The sequence below is a fragment of the Myiozetetes cayanensis genome, unplaced genomic scaffold (genome assembly GCF_022539395.1).
Source record: "Myiozetetes cayanensis isolate MyiCay16 unplaced genomic scaffold, myiCay2020 scf5-8, whole genome shotgun sequence".
Taxonomy (NCBI): domain Eukaryota; kingdom Metazoa; phylum Chordata; class Aves; order Passeriformes; family Tyrannidae; genus Myiozetetes; species Myiozetetes cayanensis.
Genome location: NW_026087742.1, coordinates 19,469,178 through 19,491,884, shown reverse-complemented (window position 1 = coordinate 19,491,884; position 22,707 = coordinate 19,469,178). Strand labels below are relative to the sequence as shown.

The 22,707-nt window shown below is 39.2% G+C and overlaps 1 protein-coding gene across 1 annotated transcript in view; it reads right to left on the bottom strand.

Annotated features, from left to right (window-relative positions):
• Positions 1–6,074: 6,074 nt before the first annotated feature.
• IMPG2 (interphotoreceptor matrix proteoglycan 2) overlaps positions 6,075–22,707 on the bottom strand; it is a 55,344-nt gene continuing 38,711 nt past the window's right edge. The window contains exons 10-20 of the mRNA XM_050333817.1: positions 22,425–22,442; positions 20,167–20,411; positions 19,464–19,546; positions 15,513–15,819; positions 13,339–15,050; positions 12,351–12,570; positions 10,925–11,135; positions 8,622–8,810; positions 8,236–8,434; positions 7,236–7,315; positions 6,075–6,402 (exon numbers count right to left, since the gene is read on the bottom strand). Coding sequence (XP_050189774.1) covers positions 6,390–6,402; positions 7,236–7,315; positions 8,236–8,434; positions 8,622–8,810; positions 10,925–11,135; positions 12,351–12,570; positions 13,339–15,050; positions 15,513–15,819; positions 19,464–19,546; positions 20,167–20,411; positions 22,425–22,442 — 3,277 coding nt within the window. The 3' untranslated portion in view covers positions 6,075–6,389. The remainder of the gene's footprint in view (positions 6,403–7,235; positions 7,316–8,235; positions 8,435–8,621; positions 8,811–10,924; positions 11,136–12,350; positions 12,571–13,338; positions 15,051–15,512; positions 15,820–19,463; positions 19,547–20,166; positions 20,412–22,424; positions 22,443–22,707) is intronic.

The following is a 22,707-nucleotide window of genomic DNA, read 5'->3' as shown; positions in this document are numbered from 1 at the left end:
AAATTCACATCTTTGGGTTTTTATATTACAGGGTTGAATAACTCTCCTATTTTTAATAAGTTTTCTTGTGGGTTTTTTTTCCCCCGTGATCTGCCAGCTCAAGTCTTTCATCTTATTAAATCATCTGCTTTTTGCACACTAGTAATTAAAGAATGGGAAATTTTGTTAAATGTTTATGGAAAATACAGCTAATCAGGTTTTTATATCACGACATGGGATGCTGCAGTGCTCCATCTGGGGAAATGGTTGATGGTTTACAAATTTGTTCATAGGCAGCTTGATACAAGACAGTTCTCAAATAGGTGCTGAGCAGTGAAGTGCAGAACCTCAGCAATACTTGATCATGCACATCCCTTACTAATATTTGAGAAGTAAAATTTTCCATCTAACCTCCACGGATAGATACATATGGTGCACTTAATCCTTCCTCCCTGCTTATCCCTGGAAGTGGCAGCAGCAGGTTGCAGAGAGCCTGACTGGGGGCAAAATGGTCAGAGTTCTGCCCTACTCTTCTCAAAGCAATATTAAGGTTGCTTATCCAGGGGCAGCTAATTGACGTGATTGTATATCAAACCGATAGTGATTATGGGATGTTACCAATCTTTAAAATAATAACCAGCTCCTTTGTTTTGTTTTTCCTAACATCACTTTATTCCTTCTTTCCAGGCGAAACTGTCCCTTTTTGGAGACTGTTTTGGGCTGCCTGCAAGCTGTGGACTGATTCTGTGCATCAAATGACTTACCAGCTTCTGTCTCCTTTTTTCTTGGCAGGTAAGGGCAATGATCTTGTGTGCTTTGCTCCTTGAAAAATGTCAGTGGTGTCATATGGTGTGCTGAGAGATAGCCCCAAAACACCTTACCATCAGCCTTACTCAGAAGTCACATACCCACTGATTCTGCTTTCTGTTAATTTGGCGTATTCAGTGTTGCATTAGACATTTCCCATCAGGAGCTTTATGCATAATGCAAATGATTTGAGGCTCTTGAAAGGTCAATCTCTACAGGTACGAAGCTCCCAGTCGCATTTCCTGAAAGCCTTGGGACAATATTTCAGTGTGGGATTATTTGAATTGATGTTCTTTTAAGCAGATATGGATGTGCTGGCATTATAAATGCTACTGTGGTGGCAAGAAGACCAAAGTGAGAACTCCACATGTGAGAGCTCTGTAACACCACACTGCCTTCCCAGCATGGCTGTGGCTTTCCATTCATGCCTAAGGGAAGGAGGCAGAAAGAAAACCCTAAAAATAAGTGTGGTAAAGTTGTGTTGATTTTCTTTTTTTTGGTTTTTTTTTTTTATGGTGGTGTGTTTTGGTTTGAGTTTTTTAATCAAAACTTTAAAGAAGAAATAATAAAAGATGGGGAAAATAAAAGTCTCTGGTTTACTGGAGAACTGTATAAAGCATTTTTGTGGATAAAAAAATCCTGATCTTCCCATCTCAAACTAGGGATGGGAACAACAGCCACTCCCTTACTGAGCAGATGGTGGGAACTGTGAGCAGTGAACTGAGCCAGCAGTTACCTGTAGGTCATGCTGGGAGACTCAAGCCCTGCACTGCTGCTGGAAGTGTTTTGCATTCCCCTCCCTTTCTGGGATGAGAGATCATATAATCCCTTTAGGTGGAGCTGAGTGAATTTCCTTGAAGCTGTCTTTAACGACTAGATGGAAATCTTTTACTCTTGGGATTGCTTGTAGGCTCACCTCTGACAATCTACCTCTTCACTTGCCCTCTTTTATCCAGACACATGCCCATGTTACTGCATAAAGTTTTGATGTATGGCTGTATCCAGTATTGTTCCCATTTTCATTTCTGCTCAAGCTACGTCAGCCTTTCCAGAAAGGCATAGTTTCCCCATCTGGTAATCAGCTGTGGAGATGCAATCGCAACTCCAGTTAGCACTAAGTCTGATTTGTGTTTAATTTGAGATTTTCGAACAACATTTAAACCTCCAGTGATTCAAGACAGATAGTATTTTTTTGTTGTTTTGATTGTATAAATGGGAGCTGCAGGTGGGCTGGTGTCCCCTTACAAAAGCTTGGGCTTTAAGTGTAATTTACACCAACTTATACATTTAGTACAGGAACATAGTCCTTAGATGTGCTGATGGTAAAACTGATTTTTTAAAAAATATAATAAATTGGCATCTGTCCCACAAACTTCCAGGATTGAGGGTATTTCTCCTCCTGGAACAAATGAGAGTTGAAATCTGGTTTTGTGTTTAATTGGAAACACAGGATAACTGAAAGTGCAGGTTTGGAGGTGGTGTTCAGCTGACTCCTTCAGAACAGCTGTAGCACCTCAGGCAATACATCATTTTAGTCCTGCAACCTGCTGCCATCCTCCAAGAGAAGCTGCCTGCCATGAATGTATTTCCCACTACTCACTGGAGTGGGTGACCCAGCAAGGAGAGTGAGAAGCAGCAAGGGCAAGAGTCTAAGAGGACAGGAACTCAACTAAGATTTCTTGGGGTTATTAACAGTCTAGAGGAGGAGAGCCAATTAGTGTTGAATATGGTAATACCAAACCCTTCCTATTTGGACTGACAAATGAAAAAAATTCCTATCCCAGAAACAGCTTTGGAATTAATTTTTTTCAGTTGAGAAACAAAAGCAGATGGATTGGTGTTACATAGAACATAAGACATCTGTTCCCAAAATGGATCAAGTAGTGGAAAGACAGAAATACTGTTGGTGTTATAGTACACTTCAAGTAAACAAAGGGCCATGAAAAGTCCTGTGTGCTTTCTACTAATTTTTAAGCAGTAAGAATGCCCTGGCACATTTCATATGCTGTACAAAGTCAGTCTGTGTCTGTCCTACAATGCTTACAGATAGACAGACAAATTGGTCTTGGTGAATATTTTTGCTTTGTGTTTTAATAGGATGATTCCTTCAGCAGCCATTCACAACAAGGACTGATTCCAGCAGGTCTGATGAGGAACATGAGTGAAAGTCTTGATTGTTAAAGACTTTTTCCATTTTAACATTTAAGCTGTAAGTTCTTAAAAATCCAACAAGTTTATTTATGCTTCCCTGTTCTGGAGATGAGAAATTCATAGTTTCAGCTACCTCTGAGGACCCGAAAAAAATCTGCTTTCTGGGATCAAATTGTTACACAGCAGTACACGAAGCCTGGAGCTTAATAGAAGAGATACTCAGTTTCTCAATGTCTATAAGCTTTTTGGTGGCCAAGGCTTTGTGCTTTGCTAAAAAGCTACCAAATAAAAGACAAGCACACAGTTCCTGAAATGCTGTTAGTCTTGAAACTAAGAAGACCTGTTTTCTGTTTGAATTTCCAGCTCTGGTAGAATTCTGCCACGGAGGACTGGTGCTTTGAGGCACCAGGGAAGGCCTTGAGAGACCCCAGGAATAGTATAGGTAGAACTTGCACTTAGTAGCTTATGCAGTAGATATGCTGCAAATACTAAATAGAAAATACAAAAAACCATGAGTTGCTCTATGTTTGAGACCTCCTGTTAAAGGGGCAGCTGGTAGTGTTCTGCAGGGCCTTATTTTATTCTGTGTTCAAGCCTTGAGGAGGGCCACAGATGCTGATAGACCTGTCAGTGATCAGTAAACAATAACTGCTTTTTATGCTCTTATACTAAGCCAAGTCATTCAAACCTGCATTTTTAACTTTTAGCAACCAAAAAACTGCATGTTAACTGATAACAGACTGGTAGATTTGTACATTGAGCTGGTTTGGATTGGACTTTTTTTATTTTTTTTTTTTTGGTTAGGATATTTAGAGTTCTTATCTCTGACTTAGATTGGGAAAACATCAAAGAAAGTCAGTCATTCAGTAAGGTCTTGGCGTGTTGCAAGATGCATCACCAAACAGTTCAGGTGAAGAGGTTTGAAGGAAGGGGGGTCGGTTTATGTATTAAGATTTCGAGATCACCTTAGTAATGACATGCTTTGACTCTTTGATTAGGGACAAAACATCTTCAAAATGGGCAAACAGTTTCACTAAAAGCAAGGTACTCAGGTATGTGTTTTCCAGAATGAATATTTAGATTACAATCTCACATGTGTTATTGAACTGCATTTGGCATTTTTGTTAGCAAAGGAGTTTAACAGCTGAAAAAAAGAACCCAAACAAAAAACAGACTTTCTGGTCCTACATGCATGAATGGTCATGGCTAAGATGCCTTATCCGTGTCCAACTCTTAGTCTCTGCATGAATTTTATAGAAAAAATATTTTGGAAATAATTTTTTATTGTTGTGAAAAGATACTGCCATGTCCATATGTATACACACACACAAAGAAAATATCACTGTATATACACTGAAATACCTCATACTCAGTGTAACCAAGCCTCTTCTCAGCTTGTGCATAGAAAATACTAAAATACCTTTTAAACACGCCTGATCCCAGCTGCCATCCAGTGCTGCACGTGGCAGGAGCAGCACTGAAGCTCCCAGGGCTGGCAGCTGAGCTGCACAGAAAGAAGTCACAGGCTGATGTCTACCCTGAGCCCAGGACTTCTCTGCTATGATCACAGGCCCTGGTGTCACAGGATGGCTCAGCCATGCTGCTGCAGGGCCAGGAGGAGTGGGCTGTGCCTCAGAAACTCTGGACCAGCTGCTCTGACAGCCCTTGGGCCGCCCAGTAGAATGGGACCTCTGTCTCATAACATCTGGTCAAAAAAGTGTTGAGCAGCACCATATTACTTACTGCTGTCTGGCATTATTTTGGCTTACAGTGGTTTATGTAAGCATTTCTTAGACAAATGTGTGGCTCTGATACCCATCCCCTGCCACTCAAGGCAAGAAGGTACTACAACAGGGATCCAGTGAGGTTCTCTGGGACACGTAAAAGAATTGCATTGAAATATCCAGTTATTTAGCTAAGCTGCCTACAGACAATCAAGTAATTCTCACTACTAATAAAAGTACTAAAGATACTAAAAAGTATCAGGTGGCTGTTGGCACATGTGGGCCGAGAACTACAGACATCGTAGAAATAAATAACTTGGCCATTTTTGCTTGCATAAGAAAATGTGATCATAATTGTCCCCTAACCCTGGCAGCTGTGTTAATGCCTTAAACAAGCATCACTGGGTGACTGAACAGAGCCCCAACACACCTTAGCATGTAGTCAGAACTCTCTTCATAACTTGAAGGTAAAACTCCATTTCTGTACCTCTCATTTCAGTTGTTTTAAAATGCTTCAGGCTGACTTCTTCTGTTTAAGGAATTCCATGCTGATTTCCACTAAACTAAGAATAATCTCACCTTTCCCCTTCCCCATAGAGAAGTGTTGCAACCTACCAAATATGGATGCACTTAAATACTACAGCCTGATTTTGAAAGAGAGCTCATGGAAGGCTATTGCCAAGTTCGGTAAAGAAAATACAAGTATTAGTTGGCTCAATTCAACACTAAGTAAACACTAAATATAATATATATAAAAGGATGGGCACAAATGCCACTGTAGCATTTCATCATTAAAACTAGCCATCTTTCTATTTCAATGATTAAATCCATGATGAAAATAAGCTGGTAAGGAAACACAACAAATAAATAACGCATATTAACTTACAAAATGTGAAACCAATTATCTACATACAAAGAAAAGGTCAATGTTAGTCACTTAAGCCTCACAGAATGTACGATAGAAGCCCTTCTGTGCCTCAGTTGGTGTGTCTGCCAGAAACAGCTGGAGAACCAACCATCCTGACTCTGAAGACACTGCACTGCAGCACTGCTGGGGGTCCCAGGCAGTGGGAATGCTGATTGCTGGGGAGAGCCCTCAGGAGGCCTGCAGGCTCAGCGCTGTCATCTGTTTTGCTAATGCCAGGTGGCAAAACATACATCAGGCATCTGTACAGAAGGAAAATTTTTCCAGCGAGGTTATGTTTGTGTTGCTAACGGGAATGCTTTACAATAATGCTGACATAATTCTAGCACAACAGGCCTCCCCTACAACTCCTCCCCTCGCAAATCAAATGTTTCTTTCCGCTAGTGTTTTATACCCGTGAAATCACTACTGGAGCCTCCAGTGAGGGGATAAATGCCAGACAGGGGTTTTCAATGAGTATTTTATTTTGGTTGTGCACGTATCTTCTCTTACCCGAGGAGATTTTTTTTTTTTTGCCTTTGTGTACAAAACTTTCACTGTCCATTTTGGAGTTAAAGAAAAATGAACTTTCGTAACCTCTGCCACTTCTGATCACCTCTCAAAAACGTCACTTTACACGGAAAAGCCAGAAGTAATTGAGATAAACAGACATCTGTACATTTTAGTCATTCATTTAGAAAACATCTGTATCCATCCATGCAATGTTAAGACTATAAGTAACTTTGCAGTTACATCTGAGCACATTGCTGTGGCAACAAGGTAGTCTTTATCTCCCACGTGTATTCTATCAATTTCTTTTTTTCTTAAAGCAGCTTCCTGAAATGAAAAACAGAGAAGGAATGATTAAGTTCATCTATTTCAAACACTGGATTCCAGGCTTATATAAGACAGCCCTTACTACTTTCCAGCTGTGGAAAATTCAGATGCTGATCCTTTTCAAGATGAAAAAATTAACTACTGACATGGAAAAATGTGAACTGCTGTTATTTTTAATTAAAAAAGATTACAGCTGAAGATCTGAGAACAACTTTTTTTGCTACTGTAGCTATTTTTAACAGAATCCCAAGGAATTTTACTACAGTATCTTTCAAACTACCTCAGCAAGCTGTGATTTGCTGCTTGCTCTAGTGTGAGTACAGTTCATGAGAGTGCGTATGCTAATAATTTCTTGATCATTCCTTGATGACCTTTTTCTTGCTTAGCTTTCATCAAAGCACTCAGCTCAGATTGGTTAATTGTTTGGAATTGTAAATTTTCTATAATGGCAGGAGCGCACCATACCAGACAGGATTGTGGTCTGTCAGGTCTTGGTTTAGTTGCCAAGTCTTGAGAACTCAAGATAAAGTAGAAATTTTAAAAGCATGTTAGTTTAAGTAGAACACTAGGCAATGGGAGACACATCGGTAGAGTTAAGAAGGTTCTATCTATGCTTTCAAGGACCTAAATTAATGTTAGAGCTCTGGGGCTGTCTACTTTTAACAGTGATTATCAAGTATTTTAAAAGGGTTGAACCTCTTCAAAAATAATGTAGAAATCTTAGCCTCTAGTGTCCCAGAGTTTCTAGACCCTTAAAAAATACAGTAATGTAGTAAAGGCCACAGGAGAAAACATCAAAGGAGTTAGATATGCAGACAAGACATTTCACTCACATTTGATGCTGCCTAACAAACTCTGCAAACTGACGATCCTTAGCGTAGAGCTCTATAATTCGAATTCTGTCCTGAATCTCCTAGAATACAAGACACAGAATTGTAAATACGCAATAGAAACTAGAATATTACTGAAATAGCTGTTTTCTGGTTTTTGGAAAATAAAACTCCTGTGCATTGCTGCTTCAAGGAGTAGAGCTTGAAACTGTGCACTCCGACACTTTGTGGGGTTTGTGTTGTTGTTGATTTTTGTTTCTTTGTTTGTTTGTTTTTTAAGTGAAGCACTTTGTTTGAATTCAGTAGTACTTCACTTTTATATCAAAACCAGGGTTTGGATAGAATGTGTTATTTCAACAGGCTTTAACAAACCATTTATCTCTCACAGATACCTCGCCTACCAGTCCAGCGACATGGTGGTTTCACCCCTCTCACAATTGCTTAAGGATATGTGGTTAGTTCCAGGATGTAAATAAATCCCTTCTTTTTAGCTTTCTAGAGTAAACCTTGGATACTGTGTATTCAGAATGAAATCAGAGAAGGGTGTGATCTAACTTGCAGGTTATAGAAAGACCTAAACTTTAAAAACCATCAAAAAGTACCCAAAACAAAAAACCCTGTGAAAAGACCTGGATGTACCAGTTTTTCGCTGTGTAACTACTCTTACATAAGATAGTTGGCATTAAAAGGTAAAGGTTGTGTTGAGCAACACATTAAACCTTCCCAACTCCCATGAAGTCACTTAAGGAGTCAGCTCCTTTTTTATGTGAAATTCATTACAGTTCAGAACAAACCCGTTCCTTTCTCTATGCCTAAAAGCAAGCAGGGAAAAGAAAAGCTTTCTGTCTTCTCTTAAGTAGTTGCAGCAGTCATGGTTGCATTTTCTTTGTCTAGATCATAGACACTGGGGAAAGACTGGGCCCACCTCGGAGGTTAGAAGTGTGGAACAAGCTTACTGTTTACATGATCTTTCCCATGACACTATGAAAATAAGGTTATTTACCTCCTTAGTAAGCTCACTGTTTTCATAAATGTGCCTGATCTCTTCACTGCTGTAGTCTGTGGATGTCTCTGCACTGGTAGAACTGTAGGACGTTAGCTGAGGATATCTCCGGTAATAATGGCTGTAGCCAGTCGTATCACTTTCATACATGGGGTTGTATTTAACTGCATTCTCAATGGACGAGAGGCTGTCACCCTGCCTGGGGGAGCAATAAACAAACTGTGAGCTTCTCTGCAGCCTGGAAGGGCAGCAGATAGACTCAGGAAGCCTGGCATTTGGAGGCGCCTGTACATCCTGTTGCTTGTCAACTGTGTGATATAAGACTTACGACAGAATTATCCTCATTGCAGCTGATGTGCTCCAAAGTATTAGACGGCGTCACTTACCCCTGTGAGTCACCGCTGTCACTCTTTGTATACTGGTCTCGCAGGGTCCTGGCCAAGAAGAAGATGACAGCAGATGCCACAAGAAGAAATCCTGCCACAGAAGCAATTGCAATCCCCACAACCAGTGGCTCAGACACATATTCTTCACAGTGCTCCCCTCTGTACCACCAGTTCTCTCCCACACGACACCTGCCACAAAGAAACACAGGGAAATTAAGCACCAGCAAAAGCTTTGGTTAATGTATTTAACTTTCTGTTAGGGTGTGCCCTCAGTTAGGTCACTTCAATAAATATGTTTGCATTGTTCAATCAGAAATTTTCTTCATTATTATTATTGCCAACACTCTTTTTGGTATAGAATCATATAACAGTTTTGGTTGAAAGGGACCTTCAAAAGCCATCTAGTCCAAACCCCTGCAATAAGCAGGGACATCTTCAACTAGACCAGGATGCTCAGAGCCCCATCCAATCCAATGGGTGGGGCATCTATCACCTCTCTTGACAACCTGTTCCAGTGCTTCCCCACCAGCATTGTAAAAAGTTTCTTCCTTATATCTAGTCTAAATCTACCCTCTTTTAGTTTAAAACCTTGTCCTGTTGCAACAGGCCCTGATAAAGAGTTTGTCCTCATCTTTCTTATAAGCCCCCTTTAAATATGGAAAGGCCACAGGAAGACCTCCCAGGAGCCTTCTCTTCTCCAGGAGGAACTATCCCAATTACTGAATTTCATGAAGGTAGGTAAAAGAGTAAGAGCATAGTGTATTTGGGATGGAAAAAGTCTGTGGTTTTTGCAGTTTAGAGTATCCTCTGATTTGTTAAAACTGGAAGATGTTTAGACTAAGTAAAAAGTCCTGCCTTGAGTGAGCCTTGGATGTGACATATCAAATACTGTACAACTGATAAAGCAGTTGTCTTTATCATCTTGTAATGCAAATACAAATGAAGGTGTGTTAACTGAACAAAATAGTGTAGTGAACTCCACAATGGTTTGGTAAATAGATACTTAAAATAAATGATAGAAAGAAGTGTGTGTTCAAGAGTCTATCTCTGGAATGGTTGCTCAAAGCAGTATTCAGTATTCTTGCCTTACTCTGGTTTTAAATATGAGAAGTTTAACATTAATACTGACTTTAAAAATACCAGAAAAAATAATGTATTTGCATTATGTGTGTTTGGGAGTTTTTATTATAAAAACTCAGGAATTCTAAGGTGCTATGACACAGCAATGAATCTTATTCATAAGAAACATCGGTAAATTAAGTTTCCTAACATAATTATCCGAAATAGATTCTGAAAGTAGCAAGCAATACTTCAATTTTTTCAGAAAGTTCTTAATAAATACAGGCTGGAACATGCTGGATTTCAGATACTTACCTGCTTCTAATTAACACTATTACACAAATATGATTCAAGCTATAATACATCTGTGATAGTATCCACTTTTATAGTTTTCAAACCTTTTTTTCTTCTGTTAAATACTAGGAATCTGACCTGAGAGATGTTCTAGTAAGCTTTAAAAAGAAAATCACGTGAAATAACATAAATAATAACTACTAGTAATAATATTCTTCTTTGCAATAATTCTCTCAACTTTTGTTGATAGGTATATTTTCCTTTTAAAAATAGACTACTACTTTGCTTGAAAAGTAAAAATTAGGTGCAGTGTCAGCAGCAGCATCAATTTGTCTGTATATTGTACTAAGTCTTTTCCATTACCTGCAAAATACAGCAATCCTGTTCAGATGCATCTATATACATATTTAAGCAAAAATTTGAACTATGGGGCCTGTGCCTTGATCCCTTTATGAATCACACACTATTTTTCCCAAATGTCCAATATTTACTGTTTTAAGATTTTCTTAAATGAAAGCATCATATTTAATATATTTGTTCTCTATCATTCTGCCTTTCAGGTATGAATTTTTGTGATGGGATTAACTACTATATGTTATATGACATTATCTAACACTTTGAGGACAGAATTTATCTCCAAAGGTTCTGTGAAGTAGCAAAGGTCAACACAAGTGATTTGAACAACTGAGTGTGCAACCATTTTTTCTAAATAGTTAGTTTATTTCCTGATGTTTCTATTCAGTTACTGTCTCATTTCTGATACATACAAAGAAAAACTAATGTTAATATTGGGACTTGCACACAGCAGCACAATGTGAGTGATAATATCTCCTCACTTGTCATGCATTATTGTACAGAATTTTAGACAAATCTTGTAGAATGCTACAACACAGGAGACAATAAAGGGTTTTCATACCGGAAGCACAACTTCAAACAGCAGGATGACCTACCTACAGATGGCCCCCTGCCCAGGGCTTATGTCACACTTCCCATCATTCAGGCAGAAGTTTGGTTGCAGATCACAAATGCTGTTGCACGGCAGCCCGTCAATGCTCAGGTAGCCAGGATTGCAGACACACTCAGCTTCTCCACTCCAGCGATTTACTAAGCACTCGGAGAATTCATTGCAGGCCTGGAACTTGCAGGGATCTGCCTGCTCACCTGACAATACACAGAGCAGAAAATATTAATGATAGAGGAGAACCTCAATTGAGGCAAAGTGCTGGCTGTCCGGTGCCATTTTCTCCAATGGTCTCTTAGTTAATCCACAAAAATCCAGTCTGCATCTTTCCCAAGTAACAAAAGGTTCTGCTAAGGTGAAAAAGCACTAGCAAGGATTCCTCTGTCTGCACAGTGCATGCCAGTGCACAGCTAAGACCACCCAACAAAGCAATTGAAAAACTGAGTACATAAAGTGATCTTTTTCTTATTGGAACATGCAGTACCTCATATGTTCTCTCTCTGCTGGAACTACATTTTGCAAATGAGTAAAACACAGCTGAACTCCAGTATTTCTTGCTATAGAACACTTAGGCAGCATTTAGGGAAAGGCAGTGGGACTTGGGGCACTCATCATCTTCTGTAAGGGGATTTGCCTTTTTGTCTGCAAGGAACATAAGCTTAGAGCATTCAAGATATCTCACTTGTATCAAGCTTAAGAGGCTGGCATACACCTAAATGATCAACATCAGAAGATTTCTCATGCTAATTAGACCATCTTTTTAGGAGAGCTACCTGTGAAGAACAGTTACCATTTGCCAACAGGTCAGCACTCTTGTTTTTCTCTAACCTTAAAACAGGAAATATTTTCGAGTTACTTATCTGGTAAACTACTGACTAATTGGACAGAGGAAAAAACTTTCTCCCTGTATCAGAGGAGTGAACTAAGAGGGCCTGCAACTATTTAGTGCAGTCAAGACCTTACCACAAGAATGAGGCAGCAGCTGTTACCTGTGCAGATGCTCACCTGGCAACTAAACTGGCTACCACCTGTCGGAGTAACCACATGGAATGAGTTCAAACCACACATGAAACTAAACACAAGAGAGAGGGGCACTACTGTTCTACCTGAGCAGGCTACTCCCTCACTCTCCAGGTAAAGTGCAGTGGCATTGTTCAGAGTATTACATGAGTGAATTTTTCTCCATAATTCTATAGGGATCCCATACAGCTTGCTTGGACTCCCACTTTTATTTTCGTCTCTTTAGTCCCATAACAGATTTTTATTTGTTTGTTTGAACTCTGAAAGATTGTGTTTCTAAAGCCCAGCCTATGAAAATCAGTGGGCAGTCTCTGAGCTGCTGGGATCCTTAGTACTTAAAGCAGAAATTGTTTTAAATCCCTTGCTTTTAAACTGCATTTCCCTGCTGTCCTTACCCGATTCCACATCCAGGGAGTATTTATCGATGGCCAGGTTCATGGTGTGATATGCAGTGTTGCAGAAGTCTTCCAGGATCAAGTACACAGCATTGGTGACATTCCGAGGCACAGGTTTGGCAAATTTCATTCGGCTGTTTACCACAATGCTGCCGTTTCTGAAGTTCAGGATTTCCAGATTCTGGAATCCCGTCAGATTTGACTGAAGGTAGGGTACCAGCTGCAACACAGGGGATGTGACAGAAAAGCTGAATCTTTTAATCTTTCTCTACTCAATTCCATTCCACTGTTACTGCATCAGACAGCGGGAGTCTGAATGACTTTATCCAAATCCCGCAGCAAAGGCATTAACCTTTACCCAAAAGAGTTCTGTGCTGGCAGCCAGCCAGGAGCCTGAGTACTTCAGGCATCTCTTAAGAGTGTACCAATTGTCAGATAGTTTCTAAAAGCTTATGAGTGAGAAACACAGTTCTCAGGACATAAATCGTGTTCTCCCTTGATCTGAGCACCAGCCATAATCGCTATTTCACAGAGTTCCTCCTTCAAGCATGTCCCACTTCCCCCTCTCTGTTTTGTTCCCTTATCTCCCACAAAAAAAAAGTTAATTTACTGGTTCATTTCAGTCAGAAGAGGTGAATTTCCCAGTTACAACTTGGCAGTCGTTGCTGTATAACTCCTGTGAGGCTTTGCTAGTCATCAGCCAGGGAAGGAAGAGCTTAGCTCCCTGAATCACCTCTTAGGATAGGTTGAACATGTAGCAGAAAAGTTACCCCATCACTAAAAAGTGAACTAAAAAGTTCTGCTTTAGAGAGAATATTGAATAAATAAAAGACAAACATCCCACCACCTGTTTCCAAACAGAATTTTCTCATGGAGGGACACAAATCATATCTGTACATACCAGTTTTGTAAGAGAGACTATTAAATATCATTACCAACAATTTGTATCTATTTGGTCCTGAACATTTAGTATAGAAGTGATTCTTACCAGTTCCAAGAATCGCTGTTCCAATGCTTTGTATTCAGGGGAGTTTTTATTAAAGAGGTCCTCTGAAAACATCATGTTGGTAACCCGAAGACTGAAAAACACAACTAGAGCTCGGGACGGGACAGTACTGCTGTAGTGAGTTTCGTGTGTGGCCCAAGCCACACTGGCCATCTCTGTGGACTGGATGCGAGTTGTTAGCTCCATGTGACTTTCGGTCATTCTCCTTCCCTCCTCAGTCTGCTCAGGAAAAAAGTGGACAGTGCTCACACGATCCAGGTCTACTGAAACATCCAGGGCTCTTGTCGCTTCATCCCCCAGCTTTGTTGAGGCAGCCACAGACAATGACGTTGTGGATCCCACAGGAGGGAGATGGGATGGAAGCTCAGCAGGGCTTGTTACTCTCACTGTTTCATACTTCACAGCAGTGCTGAAGCTCATGGAAACGTGGTCTGTACCACCCTGCCCAGCGAAGTCTTCCAGGACAGTGGTCTGATCTATTACAGAAGGAACTGCAGTTGAAACTTGAGGGGCAGCTGGCGTTGCTAATTGCACTGCCTGATCTAAGGAGGTTTCTAGTGTTCTGTCAGTAGGCCAAACATCAGCTGGTCTCTTCACTGTTGACCCAGTAGTGTCTTGGCCTGCCAATGATGAATCTAGGGCTTGCTGCTCTTCTGTGGAAGCATCAGGCTTTATCATGGAAGGACCCGCAGTCAGAATGGTTCCTGAAGAGCTTGTGTCCAAGTGTCCTATTGTAGCAGCTTCCATTACATCTGGCTGCTTCACTGTGTATAGTTCTTCTACCATTGTCCTGTCTTCCTTTTGCTGTTCAGTTTCTTCAGAAATTATGTTCTGATCTATGCTTGACTCTTCAGGTTGCTCCATACTGACAGTCCCTGTAGATGTAAGTAGATGATCTTCCACAGACAGATCTGTGTACTGTGGTGAGACAGGCACCTCTCTGGTTGGCATGTCTACAGCGGAATGATCCACTGAAGGCTCCAAAACCAAGGATGGTTTAACAAAAGAGGAATCATACATGCCCGGTGTTTCTGCCTGTGTAGATGGTTCCACAGATGATGGCTCTTCTGTCTGTAACAGAGGTACTGGCGGAGTTGTAGTTTCTGGAAAGACAAATATTTCAGACTCATCAAGGAAATCTTTTATATTGACTATACGTTCATTCTCATCTTTGGAAGGATCATAATCTAATTTATTCTCAGAGTTAAGGATATAGTCTAAGATCATGCCTTCAGGAATATCCTCAGTTTTGGTTAACAAAGACTCATTGTCATCTTCAAGCCAGCTATCAGGACCAGGGTAGAAAACTGGTTCCAATGTTGCTTCTTCCCAAGGCCAGATACTTGATTCCATTTCTTTTCCTGAACCATCAAAAGCTGAACCAGACCCATCATCATATATAACTCTATCTCCAAGAAACATATCAGTTTCATCTTCCATAGGGGGCACTTCTAAGGGAAAAGGAATTTCTTCCACAGAGTCTGCACTGTCACTGCCCTCAGGACTACCTTGAGTTTCTTCTTCCTTCTCAGCAGATACTATTTCTTTAATATCAGTCTCTATGACTGATGAAGAGGCCACTGTTGGTGCAGGAAGCAGAGGAACTGCATAATCATCTGTAGATGGAAATTCTTCAGGCACAAGGTGAGAGGGACTTGAAGGCAAAAGATCTTCAGATGGTCCAGTATCTTCAACTATTAAAAATAAAAATAAATTTCACGTTAGTTGTTGTTTATGATAAAAAGGGTCAAATTACATTAACTTTATTTTCTGTAGATCTGTATTCCACCTGTTTGCCATAATATATCCTGGCCTTTGTATGCCAAAGTCAGATGGACGCCTGTTGACCTCTCTGACTTTCCATTCAGATATTATATGGGCCAAGTCAAGACATGCAAAATTAATTCTATGAAATTAAACAAGCACCATGTGTGTGTCATTTCCAAAAGGGATAAACATGAATTATTAGCTATTACAAGCATTTTACCTTGGTATATTTTTCTTGAGTATATGCATAGAGAAAAGGTAGAACTAAGTAGAGAAAGAAATCCAATTTTTAGACCTTTCTGAAAAGTCATTTTGGTGAACTGTAATTTGGTGAGTATCAGGAAACACTGGCATCCAAATCTAAGCTCCAGTCAATGGCATTAACATACCATCTAAAGAACTGGGGGGTGAAAACCAATCCAGAGAGTCCTCAGAATCATGCTCTAACACTGGTGCAGGGACCAAATGAGGAGTCTGACTCCCATCCTCTAAATTCAGCCCATCAGGTAAAGAAGTGTCATCAGCCTCTGAGGAGAGTGGAGCTTCAGGTGCCAAACCAGCCTCCAAGTCCAGGGTTCCTGGTCTTGGCTGGATTTCACTCTCTGAAGCAGAGTCTGGTTTGGTGTAATCGAAGGGCACGGCATTGCTGACTGTTGATTCATCCGCTGAGGGACGTTCAGCTACAAAGGTGCTGTCCTGGAACATAAACCCATTATTAATATTTCCACTATTACAGGGGGAAACACTGATTATCTGCATTGAGCTGAACACATAGAGGGTGATAACAGCAGGCAACAACAAAGACTTGCCTCTGTGAGAGAGCAGTGCAGAGCAGCAGGAGGGGCTAACCTGGGAGGATTGGCAAATACAGACCTTTTGCTAACTGTGTGCAATATACACCTAAAATTCATGTCCTTGTGGCATATATCATGTCCAGTCGTGTCCATTAAAAAGGGAAAGGAGCCATTCAGATTGTTTGGAGTAGAGCATCACTTATGGCATCAACAGATTTGTTGTCTACACCCAACCCCTTATCCTTTCTTATACTGAAACAGTGAATCTGTCCATCTCTAATTAAACCAAAGATAAATTCTGCCTGACTTCCTAAAGCAAGATGAGATTTTAGCAGCTATTATTCATCAGCTACACAATATATATAGTAATTATAATATTGCAGTAACTACGATATATAAAACAGCACAGAAACAGAGCTTGAATGTATGCATGCCCAGTGATCATTTATTGGTATCTTTTAGTTTTGGGGCATAAGAACTCAGGAGGGAGACAAAAACCATAATGTAAAGAAGAATGCTTAGAACCTGGAATAACTTTAGTCTCAAAGCCAAGATGCCTGTGCAGGAAAAAAAAAAAATCTATCAGCAGTAACTATGAACAACAAAGAGGATGCAGAACAAATTGTTTGGAATGTGAAAAAAAAATTTGGTTTCACATCTCCAATTTCCACACTGTTTACTTACTACTTCACACCCTAATCATTATTCAGTTTACAGTTAAAATAGTTAGCACATTTCATCTTTGAATATCAATCTACTACCACAGTGTCTGATGAGGTAATTATATTGGGAAAAGCCAATAAAGAGATTAAGTTATTTGGTCAAGGCTACAAAAAGCAAGCTGCCAGCCTAAAATTTGGGAATTAGTGTTTCATATGGACACCTGCCCACATATCAGTGCTGTGCAGTGGTCTGGTATGGACCAAAAAAACCCATGGGATGCAAAACCTGCCAAGAATTTTCAAGCAGCAGCAATTTACTAAGAACAAACCAACTGCTGAGGGTGACGAGCAACGTTAAGTAGGCAGTGGACACAGGGTTCTATAATACATATCACAGTTCAAAACCATTTTAACTATTTCTGTAGCTCACCATTCCTTCAAATCTCCTTCTATTACTTGACCAGCAGGGATAACAGGAAGAATCCAAACACTTATCAGTTTGAAATTTAACTCCTGGTTGAAATGTGGGTGAATTAAATTTTCAGCTTCATTCAAACTGCATTTGAATGCTTTGGAAACAGGCCAGTTAAGATATTTTTATTAAATTACTTGTTTAAGTGCATTGATCACATTTAAAAATGCCAGTTGTTATGCCACCACCGTCCCCTCACATTCTTTAATTCATATGGTAACAAGCAGTTGAAAAGTATATATACCACAAAGACATGTGCTCGAGCAATTATATTTTTTGGCAAAACTGACCACTATAAATAAAGCTGTAAAAACAGTTACTATACAAAAATAGAAACAAATTACACATATAAATTCCATAAAGAATGAATAAGGACTACCAGCAATAGCTTCTCAATACATTTTTTTTTTATGTCAGCACTTAGTTCCAGGGATTGCACTTCATCATTTATTCACATGTGGATAGATGTTCCTATGGCAACTAACATTATTCAAAGATTCTTGTTACAGTGCACTATATTATATTAACAAGTTTAATATCATCTTGGCAAGTTCTGGTTTTTGCTAATGTCTTTTGAAAGGCTTACAAATATGACAGATGACTGCAAACACAGAACTCCCTCCCTGATTTTCCATTTTCTGCTGCCAGAAAGGCATTGTATTCAGCAAGCCAGAGCATTCTACCTGTTACAACTCAACAGAAATAACAAGAAAATATGGATTTCAAAAAATAGACTTGATTTTTGCTTTACTTTTTGAGAGAGCTGTAAAACCAAAAAAAAAAAAAAAGAATTAGTGGTACCATCTGCTAGCAATTAGATGGTGAAGTCATGACAGTCCCACATTATGTCATAAGTATGGATGATAATACAAATCCAACTTATTCTCAAATCAGCTAAGAAGAATTGTAGCAAAATTCTTTTCCATAGGTTGCAGTTCTACTTAAGTGTATCCATAAAGGTTTGACATCTGTGGAAGTCATTGATCAATTGTTTACTGTTTAAGCATATTTATGATTTTCTTAAATTTATGTGAAGTTATTTCCCAAATTATCTATGTATTGCAGGTTGTACACAGCTGGTTTGGGGATATATTCAATATCTTTTACATAATTAGAGTTCTTGATTGAAGTCATAGATTATTGGCAGCTCATAATTAGAAAAACGTAACTTCCACAATTTTTTTCATACACACTATCCCTAAAATTGGATTAAAATTTATTATTGCACAGCTACTGCTACTCTAAAATCTTCTTGCCTGCACATCTGCCAGATTATCCACAGACAGAATGTAAAGATGGAAGAATTCTTTGTCTTACTAAAATAAATATCTGCAATATTTTAAACTAGTTAGACAGCCCTGGTAAAGAGAAAGACCTTTCCTGAAAATTAACTTAAATTCACACCACGTTTAAGCTGTTATGGTAAATCCATATGAATTTGTATTTTAGACACCAATGATTAGTTTTTAAAACTCAGGAAAAGCTGGCATGAAATTAAGGATATTATACCTGTGTCCATTCTAAAAATATTTGGGTTCTGTGAAGTGACTACAAATTTTGCTTACATAAATCTTTCAGAAGCTGACCTGAAATTAGACGTGTCCATCACAGCATTGTCTCATAATGGGCTTAGTGAGAACCTACCATCCAGCACAGGTGGACCTGGATTTTATGGCACCACCTGAGCTCATTTCTTCGTGGAAGGCACATCTGTGTTACACAGCAGAGTGCAGAGCAGAAACCTACTGCCCAGACAATGCTCCACCACTCAGAAGTTCTCACTGTTGGCAGAACTACTTGGCTTGTTCTCAGCGTGGCCAGCCCCTAACTCAGTATCTCTGCCTAAAGTCCCTTTGCACTGCACAGACATGATTAGGATACTGAGAATCCTGTCCAATAGGGAACTTCAATCTATGTCCTGGCTTGTTCCAGAGGTAATCAGAGGAGATAATTACAATTTCAGTGCCTGTTATATTTGTTTCCTTTGCTGGCATTAAGGGGATGGACATAATTTTAAAAACCAAGTTGACAATTTTCTATGAAGGCAATACAGTAACAAAAAGAGCATATGAAACAGCATTTTCTCCCTTCTAGCAGCCAGCTTTAGGGTTTACATTTATTTGTTGCTTTCCAAAAAAACATAATAATGGAAGGAAGATAGTGGAAGGAAGAATCATGTCTTTAGAGAAGTTTACAGTCTAAACAAGATGGTCACAGAAAACCGTTGTGCAACAGATAGCAGAATTGTCATATGAGAGATTTCATCAGTTTTTACTCTAATATAAGGTGTGCCTTCATTACTACTTATTCTGCACGTACAAGATGATAGAGAAGCTCTGAGTATTTGCTACAATTCCACCTTGTAAAGTTGTTCAAATGTTTCCAAAAGCCTCTGCTCAGAACCATACTCACATCGAACTCCGGGCGCTCCAGCACAACTGGATGCTCAGTAATCCAGGGTGGGTATTCTGATGTGGGGTGTAGTATTTCTTTCACTGTGAAAACACAAATACTTGGGATCTAAAGACTGCCATAGCACTGTGAGGAAGTTGTGTTGGAAAGCTGACTGAAAAACCCTCTCTGATCTCAGATTTGTGAGTAAAGTCTTTTCAAAAAATTGGCCAGACAGATTTTGTTCCTGGAAATGCCCCCAAATCACTGATAGGAAGTATAGAGGAAAGATGAGAACAAGGGGATAACCCCTTTCATCACCTCTAGCAGGATCACTGAATATTCAACAATAATCCAGGTATTTCCTTTGTGCTGCTTAAGGCCAACAGAGGGCTACCATGCTGAAGGTCACCTTGGTGCAATGTGCATCACATGAACCCCTTTTATTCCTACTAATATTTGGAAGTGTTACTGGAATTGCACAGCACAAACCTCAGTGTCAAAATAAAAAAAAAAAAGAGGCTAAACTAATGGATTAAAAAAATGGGATGCTGCTGCTAATGATTTGGTCTGGTTAAGATCAGAGCAAAACAAGCTGTAACATAGTTGTTTTTGTTCTTTCTGTTTAATTATTCAGAGGGCAGCTGAATAATTCACTCACCTGAGATTTAGTTTATAAAAATTCAGATGTGTGACACAGCAGTGCATCATGATTAATACTCACCATTAGTGAGCTGGAGAGAGTTAGGGTCTAAAGACAAGGAAGTGTTTTCAAGCAAAGCATTTTTCTGGAGGATTTCAGCAATATAATCCTGGAAATCACTGATGGTGTACACAACTGTTGGATTATCCTCTATGCCCATAAAGGAGTTGTCCTCCACCTTGTTGGACTGGAGGTTAATCAGGTCCCAGGTGGCATTGCTGATGGCTTTTCCATCAAATGTAACAGCATAGTGAACTTCCACCCCACTTCAGTTGTACAAAGAGAAAGAGAACACAGATGAGAAATGCCAGGTTTTCCAAAGTATAACAAACACTATGATACTTTTTCCCAAGAACCTATTCAATACACCTTTTAACATAAAAATATATGGTTTTAAATGATTCTAAATGAAAACTATTTAAATCTTTTCATATTTTTATCTGCTTGTGCCTTCCACCACTGCAAAGTTCTCAAGGAAAAGGCTACCAGAAGCTGACACCTGGTCTGGTCCCAGCTCTGTATTTCTGCTAATGAATGGCAGACAGACCACAAGCAGACCAAAATGCTGGCTTTTTAACATCATTATTAATGGACCCACCAGCATGCAGTGGTGGAAGTGATGATTTTAAGGTCATGCCAATGATGGGAATGCTCCTGAGGTATGAAAACAGACAGGAAAAACAGGCTGTATATAGCAGCAATCTACAGTGGCAGTTGAGAGCCCTGATTGCTGTCACTGTGCAGTGTCAACCTCTTTAAAAGAATGTCTTTAACAGCAATAAAATGGTATTTAATACAGCTTATAATTGGTAACATTTGATCATTTGATCAAATGATGATTTGACTCATTTGATCATTTATTCTATAACTTGGTTTTGGGTTTTTTCACAGTAATTCTCCTCCATTTTCTCAATTTTCTTTTTCTGAATACATTTGGATGTCCTTTTCCACATGACAGCATAGGCAGCAATCCAACTTACCATACACTGGGCATAAGCATGAGAGAGCTTTAGAAAATGTAACATATTTTGGCTGTACACAGAAGAAGCAAGAAAACTAAGTAACCTATGAAGTGTTAGAAAAATGTGCCCTGAATACAGGTTTTCCTCATTCCATGGAGCTGAACTGGATTACTAAAAAAATTTCTCTGTTCAGGGAAGTCTTTAAAGTTCCAGTACCAGATACAACAGAGACAATCTGCGAACACACTGACTAAAACGAGAATCCTGCTGGAGTTTTGCTGGTGGCTCTATGATTGAAATAAGTCCAAAACAACCTCATCATGGGCACTCATTGTCAGAAGAGGAAATAAAGGACAGCAAAGATGAAACAGAGCATGCTCCTCAAACAGAACATTTAGATTTAATACAACTGTACTGTCTTGCCTTTAATGATTACAAACAAATAACTACAACACCATCATGTGTCTGGAAAAGGCTAAACATCTAGTGGCTGGAACATAGCCTTTGTGAACAGTTGCACACATCTTATCCTCCAGAAGTGCACAGTAGTAGGCGATAACTAAGTCAGTACAGTTTGTGAAGAGATTTGTGTTATGTAACCTTTGTTCTAAAATTAGAATGCTCATTCTCTTTAAAATTCTCCATGGAAACTGGCTATGCCTTTGCTGATATATACCCAAGAGAAAATAATACATCCAGTAAGTTCATTTTCTGTCTTGTGAAATTCTTAAAATAGTAAAGAAAATTTTGGATTCTTAACTTGCATGTATCTGGTGAAAAACAAGTCCAGACTGATTCTATGTTCTGCTAAAGAACATTTATGAAAGTTCTGGTAAAACATGCAGCACCTTTGTCCTTTAAGTAGCTAAGACAACTGCCTTTGCTTAGAGAGCTGTGGTTTTCTTACCTACTTTAATTTCAGTAATAATAATCACCCCATATGTATTCAAGAATTTGCTGCAAAGTATGAAGACCTTGAGTCATCATTAAGCAATTTTGTTTACTTCACAAAAGAAACTCATACACAAGTTAGCCCCGTAGCTGACTTGTGTTTAGGTAGACTTTCCCTGAGTATTTTTTTTAATTTTTAATATTATTATTATTATTATTAGGACCTAAATAAGAAAATTAGGTTTATCTTTAATCAAAACAGATCAGTTACTTGCATTTTCTGGTAGAACCCCTCACATAATATTTATGCTGGATAACTATCTTGCTCTGGAGCCAAAACTACAAATCCTCAAAACAATGTCCTCCAGCTAAACATGTTTTTTTCCATCTGTATTATGACAATATTTGTAAAAAAGGTGTCTTTACCTGTCTTCCTTGGAAGGGCTGAATATAAAAAGAAAACAGAACAGCAAAACCTGTTAAATCAATGCCATAAATTTCCTCTAAGTCTTATAGTTTTTACAGATTTGCTTTGGTATTCTACAGGGCACACTAATTTGAAAATGCACAAAGCAAATTACTACTAACTTGCATAGTTTTTCTGCTACATAAACTGTTCTGCTTTTACTGAACTGATATTTCCTATTGATCCCAAGGACTCAGCAGAGAAAAGACATCTCAGCTTATTACACATTAAGGCACTTCAAGA